General features: G+C 43.1%; 1 protein-coding gene across 2 annotated transcripts in view; it reads right to left on the minus strand.

The window, feature by feature from the left end:
- FAM168B (family with sequence similarity 168 member B) overlaps positions 1-13,542 on the minus strand; it is a 50,761-nt gene extending 37,219 nt beyond the window's left edge. For both annotated transcript variants that reach the window (XR_005374003.1, XM_038564802.1), the window contains exons 1-2: positions 13,437-13,542; positions 4,549-4,628 (exon numbers count right to left, since the gene is read on the minus strand). Coding sequence is in view for 1 of the 2 variants with exons in the window: in XM_038564802.1 (XP_038420730.1) it covers positions 4,549-4,618 (70 nt within the window). In the remaining variant the exon portion in view is untranslated. The remainder of the gene's footprint in view (positions 1-4,548; positions 4,629-13,436) is intronic.
- Between the last annotated feature and the right edge of the window lie 3,450 nt (positions 13,543-16,992).

Here is a 16,992-nt window from a genome sequence, read left to right on the forward strand (position 1 = left end):
TCCTCTAGGCTAGATCTACAACACTTCTGAAAGAAATTGAGGAAGACTCAAAGAGATGGAAAAATATTCCATGCTCATGGATTGGCAGAATTAATATTGTGAAAATGTCAATGTTACCCAGGGCAATTTACACGTTTAATGCAATCCCTATCAAAATACCATGGGCCTTCCTCAGAGAGTTAGAACAAATTATTTTAAGATTTGTGTGGAATCAGAAAAGACCCCAAATAGCCAGGGGAATTTTACAAAAGAAAAGCATAACTGGGGACATCACAATGCCAGATTTCAGGTTGTACTACAAAGCTGTGGTCATCAAGACAGTGTGGTACTGACACAAAAACAGACACATAGATCAATGGAACAGAATAGAGAACCCAGAAGTGGACCCACACCTTTATGTTCAACTAATATTCCACAAAGCAGGAAAGACTATCCACTGGAAGAAAGACAGTCTCTTCATAAATGGTGCTGGGAAAATTGGACATCCACATGCAGGAGAATTAAACTTGACCACTGTCTTACACCATACACAAGGATAAACTCAAAATGGATGAAAGATCTAAATGTGAGACAAGATTCCATCAAAATCCTAGAGAAGAACACAGGCAACACCCTTTTTGAACTTGGCCACAGTAACTTCTTGCAAGATACATCCACAAAGACAAAAGAAACAAAAGCAAAAATGAATTATTGGGACTTCATCGAGATAAAAAGCTTCTGCCCAGCAAAAGAAACAGTCATCCAAACTAAAAGACAACCTACAGAATGGGAGGAGATATTTGCAAAAAACGTGTCAGACAAAAGGCCTGTATTCAAGATCTATAAACAACTTATTAAACTCAACAGCAGGGGATCCCTGGGTGGCGCAGCGGTTTGGCGCCTGCCTTTGGCCCAGGGCGTGATCCTGGAGACCCGGGATCGAATCCCACGTCGGGCTCCCGGCATGGAGCCTGCTTCTCCCTCTGCCTGTGTCTCTGCCTCTCTCTCTCTCTCTCTGTGTGACTATCATAAATAAATAAAAATTTTTAAAAAAATAAATAAATAAATAAACTCAACAGCAGGGCAGCCCGGGTGGCTTAGTGGTTTAGTGCCTCCTTCAGCCCAGGGTGTGATCCTGGAGACCTGGGATGAAGTCCCACATTGGGCTCCCTGAATGAAGCCTGCTTCTCCCTCTGCCTGTGTCTCTGCCTCTCTCCATGTGTGTCTCTCATGAATAAATGAATAAAATCTTTAAAAAATAAAAATAAAAAAATAAACTCAACAGCAAAAAAACAATCCAATCATGAAATGGGCAAAGGCATGAAAGGAAATTTCACCAAAGAAGACATACACATGGCCAATAAGCACATGAGAAAATGCTCTGCATCACTTGCCATCAGGAAAATACAAATCAAAACCACAATGAGATACCACCTCACACCAGTAAGAATGGGGAAAATTAACAAGATAGGACACAACAAATGTTGGAAAGGATGTGGTGAAAGGGAAACCTTCTTTGCACTGTTGGTGGGAATGTGAACTGGTACAGCCACTCTTGAAAACTGTGTGGTGGTTCCTCAAAGAGTTAAAAGTAGAACTGCCCTACAACCCAGCAATTGCACTGCTGGGGATTTAACCCAAAGATACAGATGCAGTGAAACGCCGGGACAACTGCACCCCAATGTTTATAGCAGCAATGTCCACAATAGCCAAACTGTGGAAGGAGCCTTTGTGTCCATTAAAAGATGAATGGATAAAGAAGACGTGGTATATATATACAATGGAATATTACTCATCCATTAGAAATGACAAATACCCACCATTTGCTTCGACGTGGATGGAACTGGAGGTATCATGCTGAGTGAAATAAGTCAATCAGAGAAGGACAAACATTATATGGTCTCATTTATCTGGGGAACATAAAAAATAGTGAAAAGGAATGAAAGGGAAATGAGTGAAAATATCCGTCAGGATGACAGAACATCAGAGACTCCTAACTCTGGGAAACTAACAAGGGGTAGTGGAAAGGCAGGTGGGCGGGGTGATGGGGTGACTGGGTGACAGGCACTAAGGGGGGCACTTGACGGGATGAGTACTGAGTGATATGCTATATGTTAGCAAACTGAACTCCAATAAAAAAATATATAACTGTAAGTAGTATGTTAGAGAAAAAAGAAAATGGAGTACATGAAAAAATTAAACTCAATAAATAGGTTCTATAGCAAATTAGAGAAGAATTTGCAGGCTAGTGAAAAATGGAAGCAGATCAGTATAAAACATCCACATTAAGACTCACAGAAAATAACAAAATACAAAAAGGATGCAAGAAACGTGAGAAAGAGTGAAATGGTCTAATATACTTATAAATGGAATCCCAAGAGAAGAGGGAGAGCAGAAAAAAAAGACTTGAAGACTCACTGCTATTCCTGGAAAAAAAAAAAAAAATCAACCTACTGAGGCGGTTTTCAGTGTTACTGAAATACACACACTCTGGAAAGGCAGAGCTGAGGAGTTACAACAGAGAGGCTATCCCTCATAAAGCCTGAAACATACATAAAGTCTGTCAAACTCTGCTTTTGACCAACCAAAGAATAGAAACAACATCCAGACACATACCTATGAAGCATGACAGGCAATCAATGGTTTATTAAAAAGACTATCAGGTAATGCTAAAGCCGTCAGGTTTTACCTATTATTTCCCTTGATCTATATCCACTCAGGATTTCAGGAAGCTATTTGGCATTCTGTTTAAACAGAATTATTTAAATTATCTTGATAATTTAAAATTACCTTTTACCAATTCTGGAAAATTCTGTCACTTTTCTTCTCTATTCACCCCTTCTGGAGCTCTTAATTCATCCCAAATCTTCTCATTGAGACATCTCGATTTCTTAACTAGTCTTCTAAAGCTACCCCTTTCCTTATTTTGCATCCTGGGTCTCCCATTTAGCAGTGTCATGCTTGCAATGTAACCTGAATTTTGCTCAAATGCCATTTCTTTAAGTTCAAGTTGGTTCTTTTGGTCCCTCCCATGTGTTATTCCCCTCTTACATTCTGATTCTTTCTTGATCTTCAATTATTCTCAACTTGCCCGATGTGTTATCTATTTGAGGTTCTATTCCTGCAGTCTATCATAACTAGTAACTCTTTCTTGATGAAGTCACATGTTTTATAATAACTCTGCATTGTTAACAGGCAGAATTTTGTGGGAAACCCACACTACCTGGAATACATAACAAACATATGCCTCTACAGGAGCTTTGCTTTTGCTGCTGTCAGGTGCTGGGGATAATGCAAGCTGCAGACTATGTTTCATGTTAGTTTCTCATTTATGAGCGCCTGCCGGCACGGCAGGCACGCACACACACACACAGTATTTACAAGTAATAACAAAATAGAGACTCCAACATCCTTGACTGGTTACAAAGTCTTAAGAAAGATTTCCCCTTCCTAGAGCCCAAGCAGACACTAAATTCCCTTGTGGAATCAGTAAATGGAATTTTTCTTTTTTTTTTTTAAGTCTACCTCTTCCCTGGGAGTATCACTCTCCAAGCCCCAAACCCCAAACTCAAAAGGCCTCACTTTCTGTCCCCATGTAGGTTGTCAAAACCCACAAAAAGCAAATGTTCCCAGCACAGGAACATCATTATTAGCTCAATGGCCAAATGCACTGGTTTTTATGTCACTTTCATATTCAGCACAGATATTTTGTTTACTACCCTACAAGATCAGTTATACATTTTTTAAATGTCCAATTTTCTACAGACTTTTTTAGCAATAGGATTTGAAGATGATCTGTTCCATCATACTATCAAAACGCGTAATAAAATTGTACCATTACAAAAAATCACTCGTGGATATCACCAATTAGGATGACCATTTGCTATTTTCAAACAACCAGTTCCTATTCCCTCAAATTTTGTTTTACCACTTCCCTCATAGCCCATGTTCAACTCGCTGACTCCCATAAGTGGGGAATGTGGGACGCCTGGGTGGCTCAGTGGTTGAGCTTCTGCCTTCAGGTTATGGTGTGATCCCAGGGTCCTAGGATTGAGTCCCAATCAGGCTCCCTGCATGGAGCCTGCTTCTCCCCGTGCCTAGATCTCTGCCTCTCTGTGTCTCTCATGAATCAGTAGAATCCCCTCCCTGGCTCAGAGACGGAAGCTGAGTGCAATCAGAACACACCCAGGACTGGTCTGATTAGAAAAAAAGAAGCCCCATTGGGGTTTCCTATAGAACAGAGATAAAGAGGCTCATAGGGTACTGCTGAACACCACAGAGACCACAAAGAGAAGTGTAACCTGGGACCAACACTGAGCCAATCATGAGGAAGTGAGCTGAGTTCGAAGGTAGGAACTAGATCCTGGTACTTACTCCTGGAGCAACCAGATCAAGCTCTGACCAAAGCCAGTCCTAGCTCTTGATTTTTTTTGTTCCATGAGCTGAAACATTTTCTCCTTGTATAAATTACTTTGAGCTAAATTTGTCAACTGAAAGCATTCTTACCAACATGGAAATTTCCCAAGTGTTCAAAGTTCAATAATGAAACAAAGTTTTACTTTTGCTTACCTGGATAACCAATTCCTTTGGCATTTGCATAGGGAACCCCAGAAGAACCAGGGCTATAAACAGGATTCATGATTTCAGAACTAAAAAAGGAAAGAAAAGTGATTTAGCCAAGCACTTTTATTCTCCAGTTCTCTCCAGTATCAGTCAAAAAAGAAGTCCCTTCTCTAGTTTACTAAAAACAAGGCATTTCATGCTGCTGCCAACCAACACAGAAGTCCTGATGAAGGCCCACCCAAACATTGTAAACTTTCCTTTACAAATTCTTCAGTCCATCAAAAGCTAAGAAAAAACTGTTTTCTACGTCCCTGCTTAAAACAGTGAAAATACGTTCTTATAATCTAAATGTCCTTTTATTTTTTATAAAGATTTTTACTCATTTATTCATGATAGAGAGAGAGAGAGAGAGAGAGGCAGAGACACAGCCTCCATGCCAGGAGCCCGACATGGGACTCGATTGCGGCACCCCAGGATCACGCCCTGGGCCAAAGGCAGGCGCCAAATCACTGAGGCACCCAGGGATCCCCTCTAAATGTCCTTTTAACAAATAGTTAAGGAAACCAGATCTATCCGGTGTATGAAATATTATACAGATACTTGTTAAAGTGTTTAAAAACATGACTGATACTATGTTAAGTGAGGAAAAAGATAACAATGCTGCAGATGCAGTTATAATAAAAAAACCTGCACCTACATGCAATAACTACAAATAGTACAGGCATGTGCACTTCCAGCACAAACAGAAAAGGTTGGGAGAATATAAAAATGTGAACAGAGACAGTCTCTAGATGGGGTGGGTTTAGTGTTCTTTTTATACTTTATTTCTTTTCTTTATTTTTTTAAGATTTTATTTCTTCATTAATGAGAGACAGAGACAGAGAGAGAGAGAGAGAGAGGGAGAGGCAGAGACACAGGCAGAGGGAGAAGCAGGCTCCATGCAGGTAGCCTGATGTGGGACTCAATCCCGGGTTTCCAAGATCATGCCCTGGGCTAAAGGCGGCGCTAAACCACTGAACCACCTGGGCTGCCCTTTATACTTTATTTCTTAAATAACTTTTGTTAAATATGCATATATTTTCTTAAAAATACAAGTCAGCTATAGCCTAGCAACTCTATTAACCCATTCAATGCTTTTTTCATAATCTTTTTTCCTGAAAAGTTCAAGAACTTGCATAGCCATAACCATGATTTTACTCCTTACCCAACAGAAATGATTTTCATCAGTATCGCCAGCAAGCTCCTCTGAATTCTTTCACCCAGTATATTCTGAAAGCGTGAGTTTAAAGATTGTTCTGTATTCCTCACCTAGTAAGTCACTCACTGACTTATGTGGTAGTAAGGATTAAGGGGATCTTAAGTTTAAAATAAAAACAGCAGGGTGCCTGGGTGGCTCAGTTGGTTGACTCAGGTCATGATCCCAGGGTGCTGGGATCAAGCCCGAGGCTGGGCTCCCTGCTCAGTGGGAAAGTCTGCCTCTCTCCCTCTCCATCTGCCTCTCCACTCACTCATGCTCTCTCACTCTCTTTCAAATAAATAAATAAATAAAATCTTAAAAAAAAAACAAAACAAAACAGCACAGGAAAGGGAGCTAGCTAACAGGCAACAAGTATTATGAGAACTCTGTACTTTCTGCTCAAATTTGCTATGAACCTAAAACTCCTTTAAAAAGTCTAGTTAAGGGATCCCTGGGTGGTGCAGCGGTTTGGCGCCTGCCTTTGGCCCAGGGCGCGATCCTGGAGACCCGGGATCGAGTCCCACATCGGGCTCCCGGTGCATGGAGCCTGCTTCTCCCTCTGCCTGTGTCTCTGCCTCTCTCTCTCTCTCTGTGTGACTATCATAAATAAATAAAAATTAAAAAAAAAAAAAAAAAAGTCTAGTTAAGAAATCCCTGGGTGGCTCAGCAGTTTGGCACCTGCCTTCGGCCTAGGGTGTGATCCTGGAGTCCCGGGATCGAGTCCTACATCAGGCTACCTGCATGGGGCCTGCTTCTCCCTCTGCCTGTGTCTCTGCCTCTGTCTCTCATGAATAAATAAATAAAATCTTAAAAAAAGAAAATCTAGTTAAAAATATATAGGGGCACCTGGGTGGCTCAGGCCTTGATTTCACAATCATCAGTTTGAGCTCCACACTGGGCTCCACACACAGCATAAAATCTACTTTAAAATAATTAATTAAAAATAATAAAAAATAAATAAAAAATACACATATATACTAAATAGTGTCTGCCCCTACCACATCCCCAATCAGAAAGTAGCCCCATGCAGACAAGGAACAGAGACTTGGTCCTATTTACTGCAGTTACCTCTAGCACCAGTATCTGAAACAATACAGGTGCAAGTACCTGCTGACTTTCTAAAAACATATGCACCTTCGAACATGATATAGGTATTAAATTCCAATACAAAGATATATTGTAAAAACTTACCACTTCTTAGCTTACCTGACTCATTTAAAATATTCACAATCAACAGCAACCCTCTCAGGTCCCCTCCCTCCCCAGGAACTTTATTCTATCACTTTACTATCACTCAATAAACCTTGCATTGCTGCCCACCATAAATAAATAAATAAATAAATAAATAAATAAATAAATAAATAAATAAATAAATAAATAAATGAAATTCACAATAAAAAATATACCCAGTCACATCCTTCATCTTTGTAACAAGGTCTAGTCTAAACTAGGAAAAAAATCGGGGATCCCTGGGTGGCGCAGCGGTTTAGCACCTGCCTTTGGCCCAGGGCGCGATCCTGGAGACCCGGGATCGAATCCCATGTCGGGCTCCCGGTGCATGGAGCCTGCTTCCCCCCTGCCTGTGTCTCTGCCTCTCTCTCTCTCTCTCTCTCTCTCTCTCTCTCTCTCTCTGTGACTATCATAAATAAATAAATAAATAAAATTTAAAAAAATTTAAAAAATAAACTAGGAAAAAATCGAGAACATCAGTGATTGGAATGTTCTTGCTAAATAACTGCCTAATTTTTTTTTTTTTTAACTTCTAAGTCAAACTTACTGTGACATCCACAATTACGGCTAAAACATAAGTCTAGATCAATGCTGGCCAACAGTACTCTGCAGCAATGAAGATGCCCTGTGCCTTCTAATATGGCAGCCATTAGCTGAAAGTAACACCCAAATATGTGGCTAGTGCAGGATATGATTTTTCAATTTTATGGGACTGCAACTTATATTCATTTTCTTAATTTATGTATTTATTCAACTGATCTCTACACTCATTGTGGGGCTTGAACTCAAGACCCTGAAATCAAGAGTTGCAGGCTCCTCCAACTGAGCCTCAACTTAAATTTAAATAGTCATTGATGTCTAGGGGCTACAGTGGACAGCATGTGTTTACAACACAGATGAGAGAAAAGAAGAATAGGAAGAATATAAAGAAAGCAGGAGAATCGATTACGTATCTTACCACACAATTTAAGAATAAACAAACTGGGGGCACATGAGTGGTTCAGTTGGTTAAGTGTCTGACTTTTGATTTCAGCTCAGGTCTTGATCTCAGGGTCTTGAGTTCAAGCCCTGCCTTGGGTTCCACGCCCAGCGTGGAGCCTACTTAAAAATAAATAAATAAATAAAAATAAAAATAAAAATAAAATAAAATAATAAAATAAAATAAAATAAAAAAATAAACAAATTGGCAACCAAGCCCTATTATCCTGCATTTTTAACCCATTCTTGGTGGATCATCCACAGAAGAATTGTGGAAGGCCTTGTGAATTCCATCTATCTCCCTGCTTCAACTATGATCTGTTGAGAAAGTACATACTTCCTAAAATTGTTTCTCTATGCTGTGCAAGAATCTTATTCTCAGTTGAATTCAAGATAAGCAAAGCACTATGCAGAGTCCACAGAGAAAACAAAAAAAGCAAGTCACAATCCTGCTTCTGAGCAGGAATCTAGGAAAGTGCTTGCTATCCAATAAAACCTTCTGCAAAACTGAGAATGTATGGCTACTTTCCATGTAAAGCAGCCACTAATGGTTGGCTACTGAACACCTGCAGTGTGGCTAGCTAGCACAACTAAGGAACTGCATTTTAGCTTAACTTATCACAGTCACATGCAAGTAATGGCTATTGTATTAAGAGAACTCAGGTCTATAAGATAAAAGACATGAATAATGGTGATACAGGGCAAAGAGTATTAATATTAACAGTCACATTAAGTACCATAAAAGAATGAAGTGCTCTGAAGGTTGAGTGAAGAGAGCAAAATTCAACAGGCGAGGGGAAGAATGGCCAGGAACTTGATTACAGAGGTGGTATTTCCAATAAGCTCTGAACAAGTATCCCAAAAAGCCCACAGAAGTAAAAAAAAAAAAAAAAAAAAAAATGGAAGATGCATACATAGGAGTATTGGGCAATTGGGCTTGTAGGGAATCAGCAAAGATGACTATGGAAACACAAATTAGATTCTTAAAACCATCATGTAGAGACCCTTAAATGTGGTCGGCTGAGCAAATGTCATCTAACTCATAAAGAGCACAGCAGTTTAACACAAGAGTTACCAGAGGATCTGGTAATTCTACTCACTGGTAAATACCCAAGAGAAGTGAAAACATACATCCACACAAAAATCTGTACACAAATGTTTATTATTCATAATAGCCAAATATTGTAAACAATTCAAATGAAGCACTGAACACAAGGTTCTCCTGCCATAAAGATCTCACAGTGCAAACCAATAATACAATTTACTATAAGCTTGCCACTAAAAAGTATATAGAGCTGTATCTGAATTCTCAATACCATAAGTTACAAACTACCCAGAAGTTATATTTCCTAAAAGCAAAGGTGAATGTTTCCTAAAGAGATTGAAAAATCTTAATTAAAAATTATACGCAAGAAACTATAATAAGATTGATAAAAGAAAATGTTGCGGTCAGTTCCCCTTCCTATTCAATAAAAGGGCTTAATATAAAGACAAACTATGTGAACTAATGTGTAAAACAAACAAACAAACAAAAAAAAACAAAACCCTTCTTAGGTCACTTGTTCAAATAATGAGATTCTCCCAAGACTCTGAGCCTCAAGGACAGGGAAAATACTTTGTTCAGCTCTTCTTCATGTATCTCACCAGTGCTTGGCATATAAGTAGCTTATGTATATCTTCTGAATGTTTTTGAATAGAAAAACTAAAAGGATATATAATTTTTCACAGGAATAAATATGAAGTTCAGGGGTGCCTGACTCCTGATCTCAGGGTAATTGAGTTCAAGCCCCATATTGGGTGTACAGTTCACTTAAAAAAAAGTTGAGACATTTATTTAAAATATAACTCAGGGCGGTGCCTGGGTGGCATCTCAGATGGTTAAGCATCTACCTTCAGCTCAGGTCAAGATCTCCAGGTCCTGAGATCAAGCCCTACACATTGTGCTCCCAGCTCAGTGGAAAATCTGCTTTTTACTCTCCCTCTGCCTCTCTCTCGCTTGTGCTGTCTCTCTCTCTCACAAATGAATAAAAAAGAAAGTATTTAAAATATAACTCAGAACAGTTGAAATACATCTGTTTCTTGATTAGTGGCTATAAAACCTGAACCAGTTGGCCAGTTTTAACATCACCAGAAGACAAACTCTTTATCATTATGTACATCCTTATATGATAGAATTACTCTGCATCACCTAAGGTGTACTGCTACAAGAACATTACAGTCTGAATCTAATGGATCTTTTACACCCAACTTCTAGTTTACAGAAAAAGAAATTGAAGGAATAAGATGAACACAATGAAGCAACCCAACAAATCCAAAAGGTAGGGCATCTTGGAGAACAAATAACCCCAGTTTCTTCAGTAAGTCAATGGTCTGAAAAATGGTGAGGATGGGGAGGCTGGAGAACAGTTCTAGATTAAAATAGATTTAGATGTAAAAACCACCAGGTAGATTTTGTTTGGATTTTTAGATTGAAAAACTAAAAAGATCTTAATGATTTGGGGACGCAACTGATTATGGGGCTAAGTATTAAAAGGCATCAACTGTTAATTTTTTTAAGTGTGGTGATAACATTTTGGTTGTGTAAAGACACCATTTTTCAGAGGTACATGCTAAGGCATGGAAGATTAAGATTTTAAAAAATGACATGTCTTTAACAAAGTATTTTTACAAAAAAGGGAAATTACAGTAAAATGCTAATAATTGTTACACTGAAATGTTGGGATGTATATTGTATTGTTACACCTTTTAAGTTAGCATAACAACAACAACAACAAAAAACCCAAGGAAAAACCCATCACCACCATTCTACCTGGGATCTTAGTGCCACTGGCTACCCAGAAACCACCAATTTCCCAAATCTGATTTAGTGTAGACAGACCAAGGACTCGGATTCCAACACTGGGTCCAGAGAGTACCACTTTTTTTTTTTTTTTTTAAGTTTCCTATTTAGAATCATTCAACTGCCAGAATACCTACAAGTGGTTTGACACCTGCAGCAGAATAAACAACTCTCAGATTTCCCTTTAAAAAAGATGATAGCAAAAGTTTCTAAATTTGAAAATCCGGTAATAATTAGAAACATATTAACACCCATCACTGTACTACTTTCTCTAGTTTCAAAAAAGACCATGATCTAAACAAAGTTCCTATACACAATAATTATAAAACTCTAAAAGCGTTTTATATTAGTGTTTCATATCAACAAAACTAATTTCAAGAAGCTCAAATTTTATTTCTCTCAGAGACCTCACTATCCAAGATAAAATACCCCTTAGCACAAACACTGGAAATTCTCGGCAATGTCTGATATTATCAAGAAGACCAAATAAGGGAGAAAGTTCTCAACTCCCTCAAACTCGACCTTCACTACTTAGGTTTGCAATCTATTGGAAGAAATTCATGTACTTCTCACAGGACAGGACAGATCTCAGACATAGATGTAGAAATGGAACAGACATGAGAAAAGTAACTATGACTCTATTACACTGGTGTACAACTATTTTAAAAGTGTTTCAACCGGGTGCCTGGGTGGCTCAATAGGTTCAGGTCATGAGCCCCTGCTCAGCCAGGAGTCCGGAGTCCAGGAGTCAGCTTCTCCTTTTCCCTCTATACCACCCCTTTGTCATGCTCTCTCTCAAATAAATAAAATCTTCAGAGAGAAAAAAAAAAAAAAAGTGTTTTAATTGATCCAGGAAAAGAAATTGTTTAAGTGAGTCAAGTTTGATAGACAAAAATTTCCCTTTAAACTTCAGAACCTGTAGGGTGCCTTGATGGCTCAGTCGGTTAAGCCTCTGGAGCTTGATTTCAGGGTCATGGGTTCAAGCCCCATGCCGGAGCTTCAGCTCAGTATGAGCCTACTTAAAATTTGTTTTAAACTACAGAACCTAAAAAAGTTAAAATATGTTTCTGTGAAGTTAACGTTTCTTTTTTTTTTTTTTTTCAATTCTAATCCTCTACCTCTGTGGCATTATAACACAGTCCTGATGTTCGAAAATTCAAATAATTTTGGCATGACAATTCTAACCATAACACGGAAAAAAGCTGAAAAGCAGATGTAGAACAAAATAACAACTCAATATCCTAATATATATGAGGACCCGATAAATGGGCAGGGGCAACAGCAGTATACGGTGATTCCTCCAGAGTTGCAACCACTTTCCTCACACACACAACTCAATCTTCCCACTATTTCCAGGGGCAGGAGCCAGGAAGAGGGGATGCTACCTGCTCAGCATTTCTAGCGACTGCTGCACAAGAACACCCAGCAGAACGCACAGGCACCAGCTGTCTCCAACTTAGAAGGCCTGTGGAAGCCTCTATCAAGCCTCAGCTTCCATTTAGTCACAAACACAACTAAACATAAATAACAGGCATGCACTCCCACCAAAGCCAGCCAGCTTCATAAAACTGAAGGGAACCAAAAAAAGCTTCACAATGTGGACACACTAGCTTCGACAGTAGGGGAAAAAAGCCTTAAGTTGTCAAATTGGCCGTCAAAGCAAAAATTGCCCACTGCTTCTTTACTTACCAAAGTTGCAAAATGCGTCCCTAGGATTGTCCACAGCAAAAACTCTTAAACTTCTCCATGTAATATTTCAGAAAATCTTAAACTGCACAAGGATGACTTGAGAGTTTAAGCTGTGGCAACAAGATAAATCTTCCCACTTAAAATTTTTTCCTGTCGCTATAAACATTCCAAAACACCTTTACGCAGGACTTTAATGAAACATGGACTCCCACAATCCAGTAGACGCAAACTTACATGTACTATAAAAGAAAAATACCCTGCTTGTTGACAGGCTGCAAAGGCACACCTCTTTTTCAAAGTTAACTCGCATTGGGCCACGAAACGTCTTTTCTTAAGAAATCATTCAAAGCCTTTCAAGCTGGAGTGTGAGTGAGCACCGTGGCTTCTGCCAGGCAAAGAGAATAATTCCCACTTTATGGGCAGTCACACTGGAAGCGATCACAAGCACAAGAATTCTCGATCTAAGTTACAGAAACAGCAGCCTGCCCTGGCCGGTCTTCTTCCAGGCGGGTCCTCAGTAAGGCCCGGGGACCGTCCCCGAGCGCTGACTGCGCCCCCCCCCCGGGCCCCCGGCTGCAGCCCCCGCCGCCGCCGCCCCCCGCCGCCGCCCACACGGCACCTGCCCGCCTCGGCCCCACCTCTCTCCGGCCCCCGCCGCCCCGCCCGCCCCTCAGGGCAAAGCGCAGCCCGGGTGGTCCGTGGCCGCCAGCAGGCGGTGCCCGCCCGGGCGACCAGCGACCCCGAGCCGCGGGCCCGACCTTGGCGCCGCCCCAGCCCGGCCGCACAAAGCGCCGCACTTCCGGCCGGGCCCCGCCGCGGCCCGCGCCCGCCCGCCAGCCCGCCCCGGGGCACAGAGGGCGCCGCGTCCCCCCGGCCCGCCCGGCCCGGCCCGCCCCCGCCGGGGCGCCCGTCCGCACTCACCGCGCCGCGGCGGGGGCGGCGGCCTGGACCTCGGCGACCAGCGCACGCCGGCCCGGGGAGGGCTCGGCGGTGGGCTCAGCCACGGGCGAGCGCCGCGGACGCCTGCTGCGAGGGAAGGGCGGAGGCGCGCTGTCCCCCGCCGCCGCCCCCCGGCCCGCGCTCCCCGCCGCTCGGCTCCGCTCCGCCCGGCCCGCCTCTCCGCAGCCCGCGCTGCCGCCGACGCTGCGCAGCCACCGAGCCGCCGACCTCACTTCCGCCCGGCGCGCGCCGCGGCGAGGGCGCGCAGGGCACGTGACCGGACGGCGCGGTGCGGGGGGGCGGCGTGCGCGCTCCCGCCGGCGCGGGGAAGGCCCCGGATGGAGGGGCGGCGGGGGCGGCGGGGCCTGGGGCTCCGCGTGCCGGGGGCTTGGGGCCCGGTGGACCCAGCGCGAGCGGCGGCCTCGCGGAGGCTGGAGCCGACCCGCCGGAGGAGGACCGTGTGGCCTGCGTGTCCGCACGCCGCGTCCGCCCGCCTACGGCAACGCGAGAAGAACACGGGGACTGTAGGGCCGTACTGGTCTTCGACTTCGTGTTTTCAAAACGGCCGCCGCAGCGCAGAAGCTCGTGGTGCTGTGTGACCCGGCCCAGGCCGTGAGGCCCCCTGGAGACACCCGGGGCGACGACGGCGCCTCCAGGACCGGGCCGGCGCGGAGCCCCGGGGCCGCAGCGCCGCGCCCGCCACCCCCCGCCACCCCCGACGACACCAGCGCGAGCGACACCGCGGAGCCGCGCGGCGAGCGGCACCGACTCTGAGCTCGCCCCGCCCGTCGCCGCGTTGCGCATCCGTCGGGCCGTCCTCCTGCGCAGGAGGGAACTAAGACACAAAGACGCCGACGAGCTTTCAAGGAAACGTTACTAGGAGGCCCCAGGATTCCAACCCCGACATCTGGCTCCCAGACTGTGTGCTCTAAAGGGGGAGCTCCGCAGGCTGGTTTCCCCAGAACAGTTCTGGCTGCTGGTGCGATCAGTCCTCTGCCCGAGCTAGGAGTCCGGGAGCCTGCCTTGAAGACACGGGCCGGAGTCCCAGGCTGCGGGCTGGGCTGGGCCCTCTGGCAGGGCCGCGGAAGGCAGCGCAAGCCTGTGGGCGTGTGCTCGGCGGAAAGAGTACGGGGGGTTACCGGGGCGGCGATGCAGAGGACCACCTGATATGGAGGGAGACTGAGTATACAGAATTCCTCAAGACTCTTTACCTGGTACATCTGTAAGAATTCAGTGTGGGTTAAAATAGTTGCAAACGACATGATTTCTGGCAGTCTGTAAATGTCAACAGTTTTTTTTTAGATTTGTTTGGGGTGGGCCCGAGCAGGAGAGGAAGAGAGAGCCTCAAGCACGCTCTCTGCTGAGGTGGGCCGGGTCCAGAACCCCCAGATCATGACCTGAGCTGAAATCAAGAGTTGGCTGCCTAAAGATGGGGCCACCCAGGTGCCTCTGAGGATTTTTTAGTAATCTCTACACCCAAAGTGGGGCTGAAATTACAACCCCGAGATCAAGAGCCACAGGCTCCAGTAACTGAGCCAGTGAGGGTGCTCAATGTTAACAGTTTTAGATAAAATGTCATTCTCTAAAACGTCCACTAGAATATAAACACTCTGCCAATTCAATGCCCATCTCTTTCCATTTTAATTTTTACATGAGTAAGGTCTATAACAAAAAAAATGTAATTATTCCGTTTTCTCCTTGACTGCTTCAATTTCACTGCCCCGCAGAATTTCACTTGTGTGTTGATTACCCTTTTTTTAAAAAAAAGTATGTATATCTGTCAGGATAGCTAGGAAATACTCCAGTAACAACAAACCCAAAATCTTAGTGTCTTCACACAACAGAACTTTATTTCTTACTTATGAATCAGGTCAAAAGCAGGTGGGATCATCTGAAAAACAATAGGAGAATTCAGCAACAATAAGAGAATCCAGCAACAGTAATCAAAATGAAAAAAATGTATGTAGCTACCATGCATCTACATAACAAACAATTGGAAGATACAATGAAATCATATAAAAGATAAATATTATACAAAGAATATATAAATATAATAATTCCTACCGATAAACTTTTATGAGAATTGAAGATCTGTGTATTAAACTTTAATCCCTGAATGGCACAAAAGAACACCTAAGCACATGGAGAAAATACACATACTCTTAGATGAGAAGGTTTAACATCAAAAAGGTATCAATGCAAAAAAAAAAAAAAGATATCAATGCTCCCTAAATTAATTTATTTTTTTTTAATTTTTATTTATTTATGATAGTTACAGAGAGAGAGAGAGGCAGAGACACAGGCAGAGGGAGAAGCAGGCTCCATGCGCCGGGAGCCCGATGTGGGATTCGATCCCGGGTCTCCAGGATCGCGCCCTGGGCCAAAGGCAGGCGCCAAACCGCTGCGCCACCCAGGGATCCCCCTAAATTAATTTATAAATGTAAATAAAATTCCTATAAACGCCAGTAATTATTTTTAACTAAATGAAGTAATTCTAATTTACATTTAGGAAAAAAAAAGAATAATCAAAAGAAAGAACCTGCCAGGAAAGCTTTGAAAATAAAGAGTAATATGATGGTGGTTGGCTACTAGATTAGAAAATGTATTTAAAAGCCTCAATAGGGGGCAGCCCTGGTCGCCTAGGGGTTTAGCGCCGCCTCCAGCCCAGGGGGTGATCCCAGAGACCTGGAATCAAATCCCATGTCGGGCTCCTTGCATGGGGCCTGCCTCCCCACCCCCCACTCTCTCTCTTTCATAAGTAAAATCTTTTTTAAAAAGCCTCAACGGGACGCCTGGGGTGGCTCAGTCAGTTTAGCATCTGCCCCTTGAGATCAGGTCCTGGTCCCTGGGTGCTGGGATTGAGCCCTGAGTTCTCCCTGCTCAGAGGGGAGTCCGCTTCTCCATCTCCCTCTGCCCCTTCCCCTCTGCTCCTGTGCTCTTCACTCTAGCTTTATCTCTCCCTCCCAAATAAATAGATACATACACTCTTTTAAAAAGTAAAAATAAATAAAAGACTCAATGAAGGGCACCTGGCTGCCCTTCAATCACTAAAACACTTGACTCTTGATCTTGGGGTCACAAGTTTGAGCCTCACATTGGGTGCAGAGATTACTCTAAAAATGTTTTTTAAACCTCCAAAAGGAGCACCTGGGTGGCTCAATTGGTTAAGCATCTGCCTTTGGTTCAGATCATGATCCTGGTGTCCTGGGATCAAGCCCCACCTCAGGCTCCCTACTCAGCAGGAAGTCTGCTTCTCCCTCTGCCCCGCTCATGTGCCTTTTCTTTTCTCTTTTCTTTTCTTTTCTTTTTTTCTTTTCTTTTCCTTTCCTTTCCTTTCCTTTCCTTTCCTTTCCTTTCCTTTCCTTTCCTTTCCTTTCCTTTCTCTCTCTCAAATATATAAAATCTTTAAAAAATAATAAAGCCTCAATAAATCAATGTGTCACTGATGCATGAATAGACAGATCAATGATACGTAACAGAAAATCAAAAAATATACCCAAATAATTTTAGGAAATCACCAGGGATAAAGATAGATTAT

This window comes from Canis lupus, chromosome 19, assembly GCF_011100685.1.
Source record: "Canis lupus familiaris isolate Mischka breed German Shepherd chromosome 19, alternate assembly UU_Cfam_GSD_1.0, whole genome shotgun sequence".
Taxonomy (NCBI): domain Eukaryota; kingdom Metazoa; phylum Chordata; class Mammalia; order Carnivora; family Canidae; genus Canis; species Canis lupus.